Below are 16453 nucleotides of genomic sequence, written 5' to 3'. Positions count from 1 at the left end.
TTTAGAAGTTTGTTGCATATAGCAGTAGTAACATATAACATTTAACTTAGTTGAGTATTGCCTTTTTTTTTTTTTTTTTTTTTAACTAACGGGATGCTGAATTTTAAAATGCACCTAGGGTTCTCTTGCACTTGTTTGAAGCTGGTCTTAACACTTCAGTGCTCTTTTGTGTTTTTTATTGCAGTCCTCACTGCTGTTACAAGTGCAGTTTGCAAACATCGAAGCTTTAGCTAGAAGAAACAGCTGCTGACTGAGGCAGTAAAACTCTGGTTTTGATGAGCTGCATCAGTTTGTACCTACACGGACTGGAAACACCTATCTCCATCTCGTACTCCTGTCTCTATCTTATTTTTATCCAGGCTGATGGTTATACCAGCCTTGCCCAAGGAAAGCTTGCTGCATCTCCCTCTAGGACTCATCAGTGCTGTGTTGGAGTTGTCCTCTGGGTTTTGAGCAGAGCAGCAGAAGTTGTCGCTTTCCCTCAGGGTCTGACTGTGCTGTGTCTGAAAAGACCCGAGCGTGTGGCAGGCAAAATGAACGGCCGGGGTCGTCACCAACCTCTTTTGCATTCATACAGCTTTGACTTCTAGGGCATTTTGTTAATTCCTGAAACTGGTGTCAGTTTCATTTCTCCGTGTTGTGTGTGAGGTTACGGCTCAGAGACGAGCGGAGGTTTGGTTGGGATCATTCTTTAGTTTTTTCACGTACTCTGGTTTACCTTTGAATGTCGCTTGTGCTCTCCTGGAATTCTTTGATGTTACAAAGGGAAACGGGAGTTGCTGTCGACCTTTGGCACGTGCTCGCTGTGCCCCTACCTAGGACAGAGCGGTGCTGCAGGGAGTAATCGGCTGCCTGTAGCTGCTCGAGGCTGCTGGGGGAATCGGTCTTTGGTAGGACCTGGGTTAATGTGGAGAACGCTGGGTGTAGTGCTGGTGGAGCATGTCTCTTCTGTTTGCTTTCCTGCAGGAAGGTTTATCCCTGGCACAGAACCAAGTATCTAGAGAGCTAGTGATACCTTACGCTGTCCCAGCTGTCTTCTAGGTGGATGTTTCCTGGATTTCCGCTTGGCAAATCCTCTGACAGGATTTTGGTACTGGTCACGTTACAAGCTTACCCACATTACTCACACATCCCACCGAACTACATAAAGTTTTGTATGAGGTTCCAACGGAAGGGCTGACCTCTGCCTAACAGTTTTGTGACTGAAGGGAGTCATCCTGCCCCGGCACAGCTTTTTCACCTTGTGCTAAGTGTCCTGTCCTCTCTGCCCCCCGAGCTCACCACCAGTTTGCTGGGGCATCAGGTAAATGCTAGAGCCTGCATGATGGGAGTGAGGAGAGAGCACATGAGAGGGCAGTAATTGCATATTCCTTGACCTACCAAGTGTTATTTTTTCCTTTTTTTTTGTAGCAGTAACAATAACATTAATGTTTAGGTTTTAAAAACTTGTATAGGATTCCCTTGCACTTGTTGTAAGTCAGTCTTAACACTTCAGCATTGTTTTGTGGATTGTTTTTGTTTGTAGTCCTCACTATAACTGCAGTTTGCAAACCTTAACACTTAGCTTAAAAGGAAATGTTGCAAGTCACCGTCTGTGATTCAGCAGAAATTCTGACAAAAAAAAAAGAACATGTTAATCTAAATGGATACTTGTTTGTTTGTATGGAAAGAATGTGGCATATTTTTCAGTATATTTAATGACCAAATGTCTTAATAGGATTTTTGCACAACTCTACATACTGAGATCCGTCCTAGTAAGGATTGAAAGTAAACCCAATCCTGGTAAGGATTGTGACTCTCCTCTGTCAGTAATTCTTCTAATGTCTACCTTCTCCATAGGCAGGCATTTCTTTCATCTTAATAAATGATTAGATAGTGAGATTTTCAGACTAGTGTACTGCTTAGGTTTTGGGGATTTAATGCATATTAAAATAAGAATAGTAAGAAAAAATCATCAGGTATTCTGGGTATGTGGTTCCCCTTCAAAAATCACCTAGTCAGCCCCCACCTGAGTGCCAGTATAGAAGAGCTCAACTGCAGAGCACAGGATCTTTTGCCCTTGTAGAACCTTATCAGTAAACCCCTTCCAGTTAGGGGGGATGAAAGTTAAGACTTGTATTTTCTTTTTGCTGGATCCTGGACATAAAATGTCTTGCTCTTCAGGAGAATAAATGATTTTCCAATCACCTCTTTCCAAAAATGGCTGGGATAGCTGGCTAACCTAGCATTGTAACAGTTTCTGCTTTTTCAGTCTCTCTTCAGCATTAATTAATCCATTATCTGTCTTATCTTCTATTTCACACATCAACAGCAACTATTAATCTGTGTAGTTAAGGCATTTAACGTACTGTCTCAGGAGTTCTTACTAACAGCAGCGACCCTGTTAAGCTTTGTTAAAGCATTCCCGTTTTGTTTGACAGAGGTTCGAGAGTAGAGGCATTGATTTAAAAACAAGAATAAAAACAAACAAAAACTGGAAAGGCTCAAGGGGGCCATCAGTTCAGCATGTGTCTGGGGAACAATAATTATAATCCTCCAGAATAGGGGCTTCTTTCTTGAAAAGGGAAGAGAGGAAGGCTGGTGCTAACAACATCGATGGGCCCATGTTGGCGATGGAAGTCAAGTGAGGTTTCCATTAGTAGTTTAGCTGTAGGTTTATAACGGTGTAGTATTTTTACCTGTGAACTTTGCACATACAGCACACCTTCTGTGATGCATTACTGGTGTATTTCTAAGAATGAAAACATTGCTAAGGCAAGGCATTGGCCATCCTTTTAGAATGCGTATCAAGTAGCGATGTGCTCCCAGTGTAACGTCGTCCTCAGTTTATAATGCACGGCAACAAACAGTTACTTGTGGAGTGAGAAAAGGGGTTCTCATCTGTAATCAATGCCAAAGCTTTACTTTAGACAAATCTTGGGGTGGAAAATTCTTCTAAATACTAACCTAGTTCAAAAATAACATTAAAAATAGCCTTAAAAAGTTTTCTGGATTGAAAGAAAAAAACAACAAAAAAGCCCTAGAAAATAATCTTCGGAGTATCTTTGTCCATTTCAGTGATCTGGGTACACCAGCTGGGAGCTAGAGATCTAAATGCTATCAAAGGCTCATTTGAAAAATGAAAGCACCCGTTATAGATCAAAACAGCTGTTTTAAGTTCACTGTGCCCAAAATCTGTTATGTTTTTATTACAACAAAGATGCTTAAGCTTTAAAGTTAGGACAGTACATAACTGGATCATGCTAGTATGAAAAGACATCTGATCGTAGGCTTTGTAACCCCAGGAGACAGGGTTGCCTTGTTGATAGTCCTGCTGGGAGGCAGGAAAAGCATATTTGCAATTCAGCAAGCCTTTGACAAGGTGAGTTGGTGAGGGTGCTGGCATCTGATCTCCCTGGAGTGCTTTAAAAGAAAGAGGGACCTGAGATATCAGGGACTAAAAATATTGCACGATTCTGTTCCTTTCTGAGAAGAAAGGCAACACCTGGCAAGGGAAGAGCTTTTTACCTTTGGCAGGCCGTTTCAGCTCAAAATGGAGCCAATACCCATCTTTATAAACTTTTCACTCGTAGGTTCTCTACGTTATTAAAGCCAACAGCTGTTCAAAAACACTTTGTTGCCTCTTTATGATAATTTACAGTGCAGAATGTCTAATTAATCAGGTCAGTGTAGCTTGGTTAAGATGACACTGAAGCCAAAGGAGAAGGCTGATGGTTTTCCAACAAGGCCATCCGTACTGCATGGAGTATGAGAAGGTGCTGGGGTGTGTGCGGTTGTTTTGGTGTCATGACAGGAGAAACATAAGGGCCAGTACCCTGTGTTTGTTGTAATATGATTTTTGTTCTTCATGAGAAGTCAGTAATGAACCACGTGTATTTACCCTTTAATTCGTTAGTGCTGTGTGTGTTACTGTGTAGTTGTTGAGGCGCTGTGTAAAAGTCAGTGGAGGAGATGCTTCCTACTGCAAATACACATGAAGAGTGTAGTTTCGCAGGTGGCCTCAGTCCACGTTTCAAGTCTCACCTTATCCTCAGCACTTACTCTTGCTGCTCATCGCTAGCGCTGGCACCGGTGTGCTTGATGTGCTCAGTTGGCTCGGGGTTTGATCAGCCTGAAAATTGCTGCAGAGGAGCGGGGCGAGGGAGTGACAAGAGCACAGCTGCGGGCAGAAGGGATGCCTGGAAGTCTGTCAGACACAAGCAGATGGCAGGGCAGTCCCTTGTGCTGGAAGCATCGACCTGGTCAGTTAAAAACAATTGTGAAGCTTCATTCTGACAGTTTCTTAAGAGATAATTCTAATAAATATCAGCATTATTATCAGTACTGGAGGAGTACTAGATCTATTGAGGTCATAGCTCAGTGCTGTAATAGGACCACAAGTAGAAAGCTGGGGATTATCAGGGAAGGAATAGTGAGCAGTGTGTAAATATATAGCGTCCCCAGTCTTGAATATTTCACTCTGTTCTGTTCTCTCCATCTCAGAAAGAATATAATTGAGATAAGTGATTGAGAGAAGTCACGTGGTTGATGGAGGGTGTGAAACAACTTCTGCACGTGGAATGGTAAGGCAGGCTAGGGATCTTCACGTTGGAATGGGAGTGTCAATGGGGAGGTAAAATAAACCTTTGTAAAATTGTGAGTGACACAAAAAGAGTAAATAAGAAATAATTTTTCACTGTTTCTTCCAATACAGGAAACTTGCAGGCAGTTTCTGAATAAACAAAAGGAAATAGTTCTTCAAATGTGGGTAGTTTAGTGTGTGGAAGGCCTTGCAACAGGATGTTAGTGTTAAATTTTCATCAGTGCAAGAGGTGACAGTCCAGGGTCTTCAATTTATAGAGAACTACTTCACTGAAGACTGTTAAATACCACCTGTGGTCCAAAAAGTCCCTATGGCAAATTACTGCGCATCAGGCAAGTAGTTGGCTACTGTCACATTTCCCTCGTTGGGAGGATGGACATTTTAGCCACTGTCAGGAATAAGATAATGGTTTAGATGCAGCTTTGTTCTGACCCAGTGCAACTGTTCTTCTGCTAGCAGAGGCCAAACTAGCTTTGTGTACTGTCAAGATATGTTTGATTTTTTTGATAAGATTGAGTTGTAATGTGAAAATGGCACAAGTAAATCTAGACTTCCTCTTACGGAGAACTAATGGACCATACTTGGTGCTTTATCACTTTTGAACTCTTCAGGTAAGAAAAGTATTTTTAGGATAAAATCTGCAACTATTGATTATTCTTTCTCCACTGGTAGGATAACAGTTCTGCTGTTTTGAAGTTGCATTGCAAGGCTAAATCATGTATCTGACTATGGAGCCTTGCAATTTCATTGGAACTTTTTAAGAGCTTAGGCAATGGAGGTCACTCAGTAAAGCCTAGGGTCTCGAGACAAGATAAAATGAGTGTGTGTTGGTTTTGGAAGTGATCAGACTATACAGTAAAATTAAAATAACAAACTTGATGTTCTTGTTCTAGCAAATAGTTCTGTAATAGTCCTTTATTGTTAAGAACATTTTGAAATGGCGAATGGTAAGTTGTTGAAGCCATTTCGTGTGTTAAGCAAAAAGCCATAACTATTTTCTCCCTATTTATTATTATTTTGAAAATGCCATGTACAGAACAGAGAAGAAATAAACTTGTACCTTATTTTTGAAATGTATACAGAAGTTATGAAGGTGTTCTGAACTCTTCCCCTCCTACTCTCCAAAACGTTTTTGATTCTCTCATCCAGCTTTTTTCATGTTTAAATAGAATTTCAAGTCTGGTATCTCCTCTGTTGTGCTGGAGGTTTTTCTGGATGAGTCAGATGTGCATTAGTAGTTCTCGCTGTTTTAATTAAAGTGGCAGAGTTGTTGAATCCTTAACAAGCCAGACTGAGGTGGAGGGGACAACACAAAAAAAACCCTCACATCTCATCTCGATTCTTAGGTTAATCATCCAGAGTGTCTTTAAAGTCATAATCACATAATTCTTTTAACCACCTACAGAATCTTCTAATGTAGACAGTAGTCTAATATCTAAAGTAAGAACAAGCAAGAAAAACACTTAAATTTCATAATGATAATTTACAGGTTTTCAAACATTATAAAGAACATATAAAAGGGAGGGTGTATATTCTACACTTTTATGTTTTTAGGATATTAGGCAATAATCTGGTAAGCAGGTACAGGATAATTTTTGGTGTCGGTAACAAGGTAATCACAGTATACGTGAGGTAGATGCAAGATCATGGGGTTCACACAAAACTGGACAAAGCTTTTTCAGTACTTGCCTGTTTTTGAGGTTGATTTATGTGTGCATGGCATGCATTTTATATGTATTTTTGTAGAAACAGAAGATCTGGAAGTCGCACACAGGATCAGCGAAGTCAGTATATTATTTTGGGGCCCTTTTTTAATACGAAGATAACCAAAACCAGAACTTCGTGTTGTTAGAAGAATGATAGGTCTTGGAAATTTTCAGTTCTGTTGTCCTCTGAATTTGACCAATTAACATCATTATATTAATGGCTTTAGGTTACAATCCTGATTTTGAGTTGTTCTTAAAAAAAAAAAAAAAAGAATATATAAAAATTTAATGATCCAGCAGGTCTTTTCTATTCTTTATTCAGTCTTTTGCTTCTGTACTAGTTGAGAAGTTTTAAGCTACCATATAACTTATTTCTACAGAAAAACAAGGCTCCATTTTTTTATTTAGATAGATACAACTGCTGCTTTCCTGTTTACTTAACTGGTATGTAAATTCCATTCTCTGGTGCTTACATATGGTAGCTGGCATCACATCTGCCTTGTCATTTGTGTGTTTTGGATCTTCTTGGTGATTTTCCAGCCTAGTTTCCACCTCTCACAGCTATTTGGCTTGAATTTTGCAACTTAGCTTCAGTCTTTGTTTGCCTTAGTACTGCCGTGAGATCTTCAGTTGCACCCATATGCTTATTTGTTTGCTGTACCTTTGGCTGTAAGAACTTCATAGGTAATGTATTATGCGGAAATACAGCAATATTGTTCTTATATTAAATTATAGGATTTAGGTGATATGAGCCTAGGTTCAATCAGAATATCAACAAATCATTAAAAAAGTGCTATTGATTTTTAAAAGGAAATGCTGGAAGCTACTAGCCATGTTCAGTGATACTCTATCTACAGAGAGGTCTAGAGCTTTAGCAATGTTTTAAAATGCTGAAAATCATCTTTGTTTAAAAATAAGTTATAAGTCCTTTTTTTGTAGCAAAATGAGAAGGCACTTTTATATGGTTAGTAGTGAAATTTTGACACCATTCAGATTAGTGAAAAATTATATTTTCCACAGAAAATCCTGGTTTATTCAACTTACTCATCTTGTCTGGAACTGGTCAGTTTTTTCTTTACAAAACAGAGGTGATTGCTGTAAACTTAAGGAAATCAAAGATTCCTTAAAAACTTCTGGACAAGTTTTTAATACTTTTGATACATCTTTTCGTGTTTTTTTTTTTTTAAACTATACAACCCATTTTGGGGTCTGTAAAGGCCAAAAAAAAAATCTCAAAAGCTTATGAAATTGTAATTTCATTAATACTTTCTTGAACCTAGGTTTGTTTGGCAAGCTGGGTTTAAAAGATGTATAAACTAGATGTAGTATATATAAGTAAAAGAAGGTTGTGGAGGAACCACCATGCACAGTTTTTCTGTGTGGGATATCTGTGACTTCTGGAATTCTGTGAATGCCAGCTATGCCTCTACTTTTTTTCCATGCTTAATAGAAAAACAGATTATGTGCTTTCTTTGTTAACTCCCCTCTTGGAAAGCGAAGTAAAAGCATAGTGAAAGTGCGAAAATCTGTTGTAATTAGAAACTAGAAATAAATATCAAGGCAATCTTAGACTTGCATGTCACTTCGGTTTTTCTTGAGTCTGGCTTTTTTTAGATGCTCTTTAAGTGAACAGTTCCTTGTGGTCTGCTAAGGAGAGTTCTTGTTCACCACTGTGTAACTGCAGCAACTGCTGCGCCTTGAATATAACGTCCACTGGTCTATTTTTTTTATTATTTTTAAGTCTGAATGGCAGTTCATGAACAGTGCCGAAGAGTAAGGTTGCACTCAGCCAGACCGATCTGCAACTTCAGAGACAGGTGGTTTGACTTTGGGTTTAGGGTATTGTGCAAGTTATTTAAGTCTGAACTGCAGCTTCTCCCTTCTGTCAGAAGGGAGAAAAAAAAATCATAAAAATATCTTTAATTCATTGTGTTTCATTAGACACTTTTTCTCACAAAATTCAAAGTTATTTTTAACTGTTTTTCCACAGAGTGTTCTACAGCATTGTTATACAGAACCTCCTCTCTGCTAACTGTCAGGCCCTGCCAGTGATGCTTTATTTTAACAAGAACCCTTTTGATTCTGGAGAGAGTACGATATATTGGCAAGTGACTTGAGCTCTAGGCTTTGTTTGGTATTACTGTACAGACATTCAGTAACTCTATCCGTGTCTAGACAATGCAATGATCCTCTTTCTTATGAGAAAATTTCTGTCCAAGTACAAAACGAAAGTCTAAATTGGATGCTTTCACATTATTTGAGTAATTTTCTTTGTGCCTTGCTACAGTAGTTTCCCTCCCTTCATTTCATAATTTAAGAAAGGATGCATAGCACAAGGAATAGGTCCTTCAGAAGGACCCATCAGCTTTTTACATTCAAAGGTGGCATCTCTGTTTTTCAGCTAAAACTCCCTGGTTGTACTGTGAAGGCTCCAAATACCTGTAGTGCTTTGACCTTACCATGCAGGTGGAGATGTTATGAGAAGAATTCTTTCAAAAGTGCCCCCGACAGTGTTTCTGGTGTGTAGCCCAGGCAGGCTGTATCATCACACCCGGGAATATCTGAGCCTAGAGCTGGCAGTACCATCAGTATGTATCAGCTCAGGCACTCTCACATACACCGCACTCTTCAGAAATTCCTGGGGCCCTGTGCTGGCCAAGGGTATGGAGACCTCAGGCCCTGGAGGAGCTGGTGCTGCTGTGCTGAGTGGAGAATAGTGGACAAAAGAGGACAGTGCTGAGGATATGGTTGTAAGAAATATTTTAATAAAAGGTTGATTCTGTTCTTGGTAAGACTTATTTCCATGTATCTTTGGGCCTTTATTACTTTAACAACTCTATGGTGCACTGGTCATTGTAGACTTAAGTCCTGTAATAAGTGCTGAGTGAATGTTTTGCATTTTGAGATTTGACCATCTATTTAAAGTTTCCATAAAATGGTTCTTCATCCTGCCAGAGTAACCTGGCCTGTTCTAATTATCTGATTATTTGCTGTGTTTCCAAACTATTGTAAATTATTTGGAAACAGTAACGCAGATAAAAGGTTAAAAGCTGTTTGTATTATTTTTTAGACTTGAGCCTTTTTGAAGGATGTCCTACTATAGCCTTTCAAGTTGAGTTGGGAGAGGAGTATGCCTACATCTATCAGCTTCTGGTGTGGATTAGATCCTGTGTTCAGACGTGTTTTGATGTAACTATGCTCCCTGTCCTGGAAAGATTGAGGGCACGTTCTGCTGGTTTGGAAGCAGAGTTGCAAAACTGTCACTTACTGTTCTATTCATACTCTCTTGCAGAAGTAATTTTTAAAATTTACTGCCCTTTTTGCATGCTTATTTTAGGAGGGTAGTTTTACAAAACATGGCCTTCTTTGTTTTGGACTGGTGATTGATGTGTAAAAATGGGATCTGCAGAGCATATTTTTATGGAAAAAAAATTGTTGCAATTTTGTTTTTTATTTTTCTGATATTCTTCCAAAGACCTACATTCCAGATTTCAATCTCTTGATTTAGAAGGAAAATACAGAAGAACACTTTGTTTGTTGGCGTGTTCTTTCTTTTTGACCTTAAGCATTTCACTTCCTGTAGAGGCATTTGTCCAGTCTTAACAGTCATTTATGCAGCAGTATATTTAATGGCACAATTATTAGGTGTCCTTTTCATTTCCATTATGGTGATTTTTAGCTTGTACAAGAGGGAAGCAGTAGTCTGACTTAAGATCATGCAAGTGTACAGTTTAAAAAAAAAAAATTAAAAATTTGAATTTCTATATTTAGCTTATTTATGTGGGTTACCTGGTGTGTAGTTCCTCATCATTATTTGATCCTAGATAGAAGAAAGAAATTAACAGAAGGACTGTTATTTTATTTTCAGTTGTAGTCTAAATAAAACTACAGAATAATTAAATAGAAGATGTGTTTCTACTACCTTCATTTTTTATGTAGTGTGCTTGGCAAGTCTGGGGTCTTTTTGCAAGAGTTTTAACAGGTTAGGCAGTCTGTTCATTTTAGAACTGATCCTTCCCATGAGAGAATTATGTCCCATGAGTACATTTCTTCTAGTCTCTTTCAAAGTGCAGAGTAATTTAACTGGGAAAAAAAAAAGCATCTGAGCATTGCAGGCATTGTAGGGATTTCTAAGTCTATATCCATAAACCTTTTTTAGGCATGGAATCATATGCTCAGTTATTTAGCCTTGCAGAACTGTCACAAGCTGAGAAAATAATACAAAAAATCCGGAAACTCATTTCATGTATGTTGCTACGGCAATATTCTTCTGCATAAAGAAAAGTATGGCTTTACAGGTCATCTCCATTGCCTTGTTTTCTGTCATGTTCCCTTCATCACTGGAAATTCAGCCAGGGCAGCCTGCACCTGCCTTTCAGTACCTCTGCTGTGGTATGGGTAGGAGAACACTTCGAGTTTGATCTCCTGCTTTCTTGTTATGTAGAATCATACATCTAGGTTCTGATTTTCTTGAAAGAATTAACAAATTGACGTATGCAAAACTGCAGCTAGTTGAACATGGGGAGTAACAGAGTGCAACAAGCACGTTATTTTTTCCACTGTTTCCAGGTTTTCCAAAAGAGCCATTCGTTTACAAGTCTAACTGCTGCAACTGAGTTTTAAATTAGCAGGAAAATCCCTCCTAAGCCAGAATGTGCTTTTTATTTGTATAACAAGTAAGCTGAAGAAAATTGAAAGCTTTGCATTTTCCTCAGACTTGCCTTAAGATATTTTTGTGTCTCTTAGAGAACATCTAGAGTAATTTCTCACCCTACGTAAGCCTTTCATACATATATGAAAGGCCTATGACTGAAGGCCTTTTCCCCAGCATTTGTGTGACCCTAATATCCTAGATTTGTTTTGTAAGGAACAAATAATAGTGTTTTTTTTTTAATTTCAATATGAAGTCTATAGAATCCTAGAATGGTTTGGGTTGTAAGGGACCTTAAAGATCATCTTATTCCAACCCCCCTGGAGTGGGCTTGACACCTCCCACCAGACCAGGTTGCCCAAAGTCCCATCCAACCTGTTCCACTGCCTCACCACCCTCACAGTAAAGGATTTCTCCCTTATCTAATCTAAATCTACCCTCTTTGAGTTTAAAGCCATTCCCCCTTGTCCTATCACTACACCCCCTGACAGAGTCCTTCCCCAGCTTTCCTGTAGGCCCCCTTTAGGCACTGGAAGGCCACTGTAAGGTCTCCCTGCGGCCTTCTCTTCTCCAGGCTGAACAACCCCAACTCCCTCAGCCTGTCCTCACAGAAGAGGTGCTCCAACCCTTTGATCATCCTTGTGTCCCTCCCCTGGACTTGCTCCAACAGGTCCATGTCTTTTTTTATGTTTGGGCCCCAGAGCTGAATGTGTCTCAGGATGGTGTCTCATGAGAGCAGAGCAGAGGGGGACAATCACCTCCCTCACCCTGCTGGTCATACTTCTGTTGATGCAGCCCAGGACACGGTTGGCTTTCTGGGCTGCAAGTGCGTATTGCTGGGTCATACTGACCTCATCAACCAACAACCCCAGGCCCTTCTCCTCAGGGCTGCTTTCGGTTAATTCTCCTCCTAGTGCAGGACCTTGCCCTTGGCCTCGTTGAACCTCATGAGGTTTGCACAGGCCCACCTCTCAGGCCTGCCCAGGTCCCCCTGGATGCCATCCCTTCCTTCCTGCGTGTCGGCTGCACCACACAGCTTGGTGTCATCAGCAGACTTGGTGAGGGTGCACTCGATCCCACTGTCCATGTCACCGACAAAGGTGTTAAACAACACCAGTCCCAGTACCCTCTGAGGAAGGAACTTCATTTGTCACTGGTCTCCACCTGGATATTGTGCTGTTGACTGCAACTCTTTGAGTACAGCCATCCAGCCAATTCCTTACCTACCGAGTGGTCCATCCATCAAATCCCTGTCTCTCCAGTTTAGAAACAAGGATATCGTAGGGGACAGTGCCAAATGCTTTGCACAACTCCAGGTAGATGACTTCATTTGCTCTTCCCTTATCCAGCAATACTGTAATCCCATCATATGAGGCCACAAAATTTGTCAGGCGCTATCTTCGTGTGTTTTGCGTTGCACCATGCAAATTACTGCCATAATTCTGTAAAGTTCATGGGGCAGACTTGCTTTCTGGTTCCTGAGAACTCCCTTGAACTGAATAAAATTCTGTTATAAAATCTAAGGATGCTCATGTCATCTACAAAATGAATTGGATTATCTTTTGCTTTCAGCATATCTAAGGGATAGAGCTGTGATACAGTTCTTAAGCCCAGAAATGTTTAGGTGTCTGTGTCTCAAATCTGCTTTTTGAAAAGGAAAAAGATGCACGTTTAAGATAGTCTGTTACTATCCTGTGTGTGCGTGCTCCATTGCTTCTGTATGTGTGCATTCTCATATTTTTGTTTCATTACAGTACTCAGAATGATACTGTATTCTGGTCCTTTGCATGCTACCAATGAAGCTTTTAGAAACTGTTTTGTCAGTTTTTCTTCCATAGGCTGTTGTTTCATTGGCTGTAATAGATGTTGGAAAAATTTCGGAAGTGTTTCCTGAAACGTTTTATCCCTGTTTAGAGTCTCCTAATTTGTCATACAAAGTACTTTGAATTTAATGTGCTATTTACTATTTTTATTTTTTTCATTTTCATGCAAGGGCCATCTCTACAAAGATGTTTAACTTAAGTAGTAAGGCATTAACTTAAGCAAAAGAAAAGTAGAAGATAAGAGTACAACAAAGTGAAGGTGCCTTGGCTGTCTTAAGAGCCAGAAAGTTCATTCTCTACCTATTAAATAGCAGGGTCACACTAAAGCTACATGGAGAATCCTTAGCACTGTGGAGGATGTCAGAGGAGAACCTCTGCTGACAGAGATTTTGGTTGCTCTTCTGTGGTTCTGCTCACAATGCACACGTCGCACCCTCACTGCTGCCATTTCATGTGACTTGGAGCAGCCGCATCATGGCTGCAGAAATGGCAAACTGCGTGTAATTCTGCAAGAGCAAGGATTTTGTGTGCAAAATAACACCATTCAGCAAACTGAATGCTTGTGACTTAACCAGCCTGTTCCTTGCAAAAGGGAAACTTTTGTCTACTCTTGACACTTCCATTTTTAGGAAGATTGTGATTATCTTCACAGGGATAATATACTGCATAACTAAGTATTAAACACTTGCCATAGAGAAATGCTCGAAATAAATGGCAAAAAAAAAGAGGAACACAGTCTGAAGGGGCAAACCAATGTAGCTTTTTTTGTCTTAGTTGAGGCAAAGTCTTTGGACTTGTTAACTCCGTTGTTTTTACTTTTTTGAACTCCATTTATTTTAATCTCCATGCTTTAACCAAAAGCCTGTCTTCAACTCAAAACCTGGCAAGAAAACATGAGCTGTCATATTTCTGATGTCTCTGTTTTCCTTTAATTGATATAAATACTTTTTCTTAGCAGAGTCAGAAAATACACAGGAAATAAATGGATGTATCTTCCTGTTTATGTCTTACGACTGTTGTCTGTTCTCATTGGGATAGGTCATCTGAAGGCTATGTGCTGGGACGCTAAAGTTGGCAGCGAGCAGAACCTTGAAGATGCACAGGAAAGTTTTCCTGTAAGCTAAATTTCTTCTAGCTTAGAAGAAATTACGTTTTACTTATGTTTTACTCTGTGGATTGAAAAAAAAAAGAAAAGGAGCTTAAAAAGAACTTTAAACCCACTTTATTATAATAATTTTGCTTCTAGTCATTGAAACTCTGATTATTAGGCAGTAGCTTTGGGATCCATTTCAACTCCATGTAGTTCAGCAAACACTAGCATGTAAGGTAGTGTGGTGCTGTTTCCAGTGGGACCTGACAGTAAGAAAAATACCTTTAAGGCAAAGTCAGAGCAAACTGCCTGAGGTTTCCTATGAAATTTAAGTGCAAACTGGCATTTTATATTAAAAAAGTTTGCGCTTTAAGGATTAATTCCCATTCATTTTGTTATTTTTTGTATATATTACAGTCCTCTTACCCTTTCACCTAGTTGATCTTAAACTTCTTCATGCTGTTGACATGAATGCAATGCATAAAATATATGCATTGTCCACATGTGGAGGAAGATACGTTTTTTGTGGAAGATATTTTGAGCCCCATTGTACTACCTTTCTGAACAAAGATCAGTGTAACACTAGAGTCCTCGTTTGCTAAAATGAGCAGCTGCTTTCAAACTAAAACTGTTACATATTCATTTTATAGATCTCAAACATTCATAAAAATATTTTGCTTATTTTTTATTTAATGGTATGCAGTTAAAATAGCAGGCATCTCTATGAATAACAATTTGTACAGAAATGGATGAAGGGAAAGTGTTGTTTTTTTTTAAATGTTACTCTATTAAATTGCAGCCTTCTACTATTTTGTTGGGTCTTTATTTGAATATATTCTTATCAGTTGAGTAACACCAAATAAATACAATGACAAAGGCCGGGTCTCCTATGCAATCATAATAATGAAATGAAACATTACTCTGTAAAATTCAATAAATATTTAAATATATTGTTCTGCTACAAACATATGGATGAGTTTTATTAATTTATAAATTGCTTGAAGCAGCTACTGTTTTCTCTAGACTGCTTAGTCAAAATCTGCTGTAAGCTCTGAACTGTGTGTCCTGTGATGGCTGAGATGATTCTATAGTTTTGCAAATAGATAACAGTGCAGCCTGTGCAGTTGTTATTAAAATTATTCTCATCTACCTTTACATTTCATCACTGTACTATCTTTTAGTGCCACTTTTACCAGAGAAGGATTGTTTTCCTGGTCAAAGCTTAGTTCTGTAAAATGTTCAGTTCATTTTAGTCGTGTTCTGGGAATATAACCTTTTAGTTATCACTGAAATTTACAGTTGTGTGATGGGACTATTTAATTTTGTCCCCAGCTAATAAAAAGCATAATTATTTTAATATAGCATTCATCAGTCATCTGAAATTAAATACCTGTCTTACTACTTACCTAATGTTTAATTGCCCCTTTTCCTCTGTCATGGTAGAGGGAGTTTAGGACAACTAGGTTTCTAGTAGTCTCCTTACATTACTATATTAGGTAAGGGACATTTTAACTTTCTGACGTATGGCTTCAAATGTGTAATGATGAGCGCTATTCCCCTCTTTCAGTCTAATCTTTAGTATCTAAGATTTTCATGCCAATGTTTTCTTCCTGTTTTGGCAATGACAATTACTTTTTCTTTATACATGAATTTCTGTGGATATGATAACTACCTTAAAGTCACTGGTTGTATTGATAAATTGTCTATGTTCTTTTCAAGCTAGATGGAAGCCTGGGTACTATCTCTGAGGCAAAGATAAAATTATCTTGCAGCACATGTCTTATCTGCATTATTTTGCAAAGTGTGTGTTTTGTGATTCTGTCTGATGCTAACTAAAGCAGAGCAAGAGTCTATGTATTACTTTGGTAAATATTTTTAATTTCAGATCTCTTTACAGTAAAATCTCATTTATTTAAACTTCGAGATACATAATTATTTTTATATAAAATGATATTTTAAAAGGAAATGTCATTTCCTTTTAGAACTACTGATTAATCTACTTCTATTCAAAGAAGTAATAACTCATACCATAATCACACTCTCATTAGAAAATAATTAGGCAGTTCTGGAGAGCCCCAGTCATATGAGCTAGTCACAGACTTAGGATGGCAAAAACAAGCAAAAACCTGCAATCAAAACTAGTTTCTTGTTTTCCTGAAAATATGAAAAAGCTTATTTTGTTTGTTATCTGGTGGAAGCGTATGCATTTCTTATTTCCCTTTTCAGTATGATGGTTCTTGGTCAAAAAGCTCCCTCAAGCAGAGTTCAGTATGTTCACACCAACATTTAGTATGGCAAAGTGTCAAGTGAGATTCAGCGTTAGTGATACATATTGAAAAGTAATCCTAACTTTTCATATAAAATAATGGATTCTGAGGTGATATTTATTTAGGGAACTGACACTGAAACAGGTGTTTCATGAAAGAGTCAGCCTTATGTTCAATAACGATTTAAAGAAGCAAAACCATGATAAGGAACAAAGGAGGAGATGATGAACAAAATATCATTATGCCAGCATAAGCCCATCACGCATTGCCTATATGGCATACAAAGGGTATGGCACGACAAGGTTTGGGAAGAGTGGAAGGGAGGATCTTGAAT

The 16453-nt window shown here is 38.7% G+C and overlaps 1 protein-coding gene across 7 annotated transcripts in view; it reads left to right on the top strand.

The window, feature by feature from the left end:
* Window positions 1-16453, top strand: part of SRPK2 (SRSF protein kinase 2) — a 144888-nt gene that overhangs the window by 68763 nt on the left and 59672 nt on the right. The window contains exon 1 of one of the 7 annotated variants that reach the window (XM_040544593.1): window positions 13843-13877. The exons of the other annotated variants lie outside the window; for them this stretch is intronic. Within the exon in view, the coding sequence (XP_040400527.1) occupies window positions 13858-13877 (20 nt within the window). The 5' untranslated portion in view covers window positions 13843-13857. Of the gene's footprint in view, window positions 1-13842; window positions 13878-16453 lie in introns of those variants that run through there. 7 annotated transcript variants of the gene reach the window in all.

This window comes from Cygnus olor, chromosome 1, assembly GCF_009769625.2.
Source record: "Cygnus olor isolate bCygOlo1 chromosome 1, bCygOlo1.pri.v2, whole genome shotgun sequence".
Taxonomy (NCBI): Eukaryota; Metazoa; Chordata; class Aves; order Anseriformes; family Anatidae; genus Cygnus; species Cygnus olor.
Note: the sequence above shows the minus strand (reverse complement) of the source record. Positions and strands in the feature narration are given on the sequence as shown.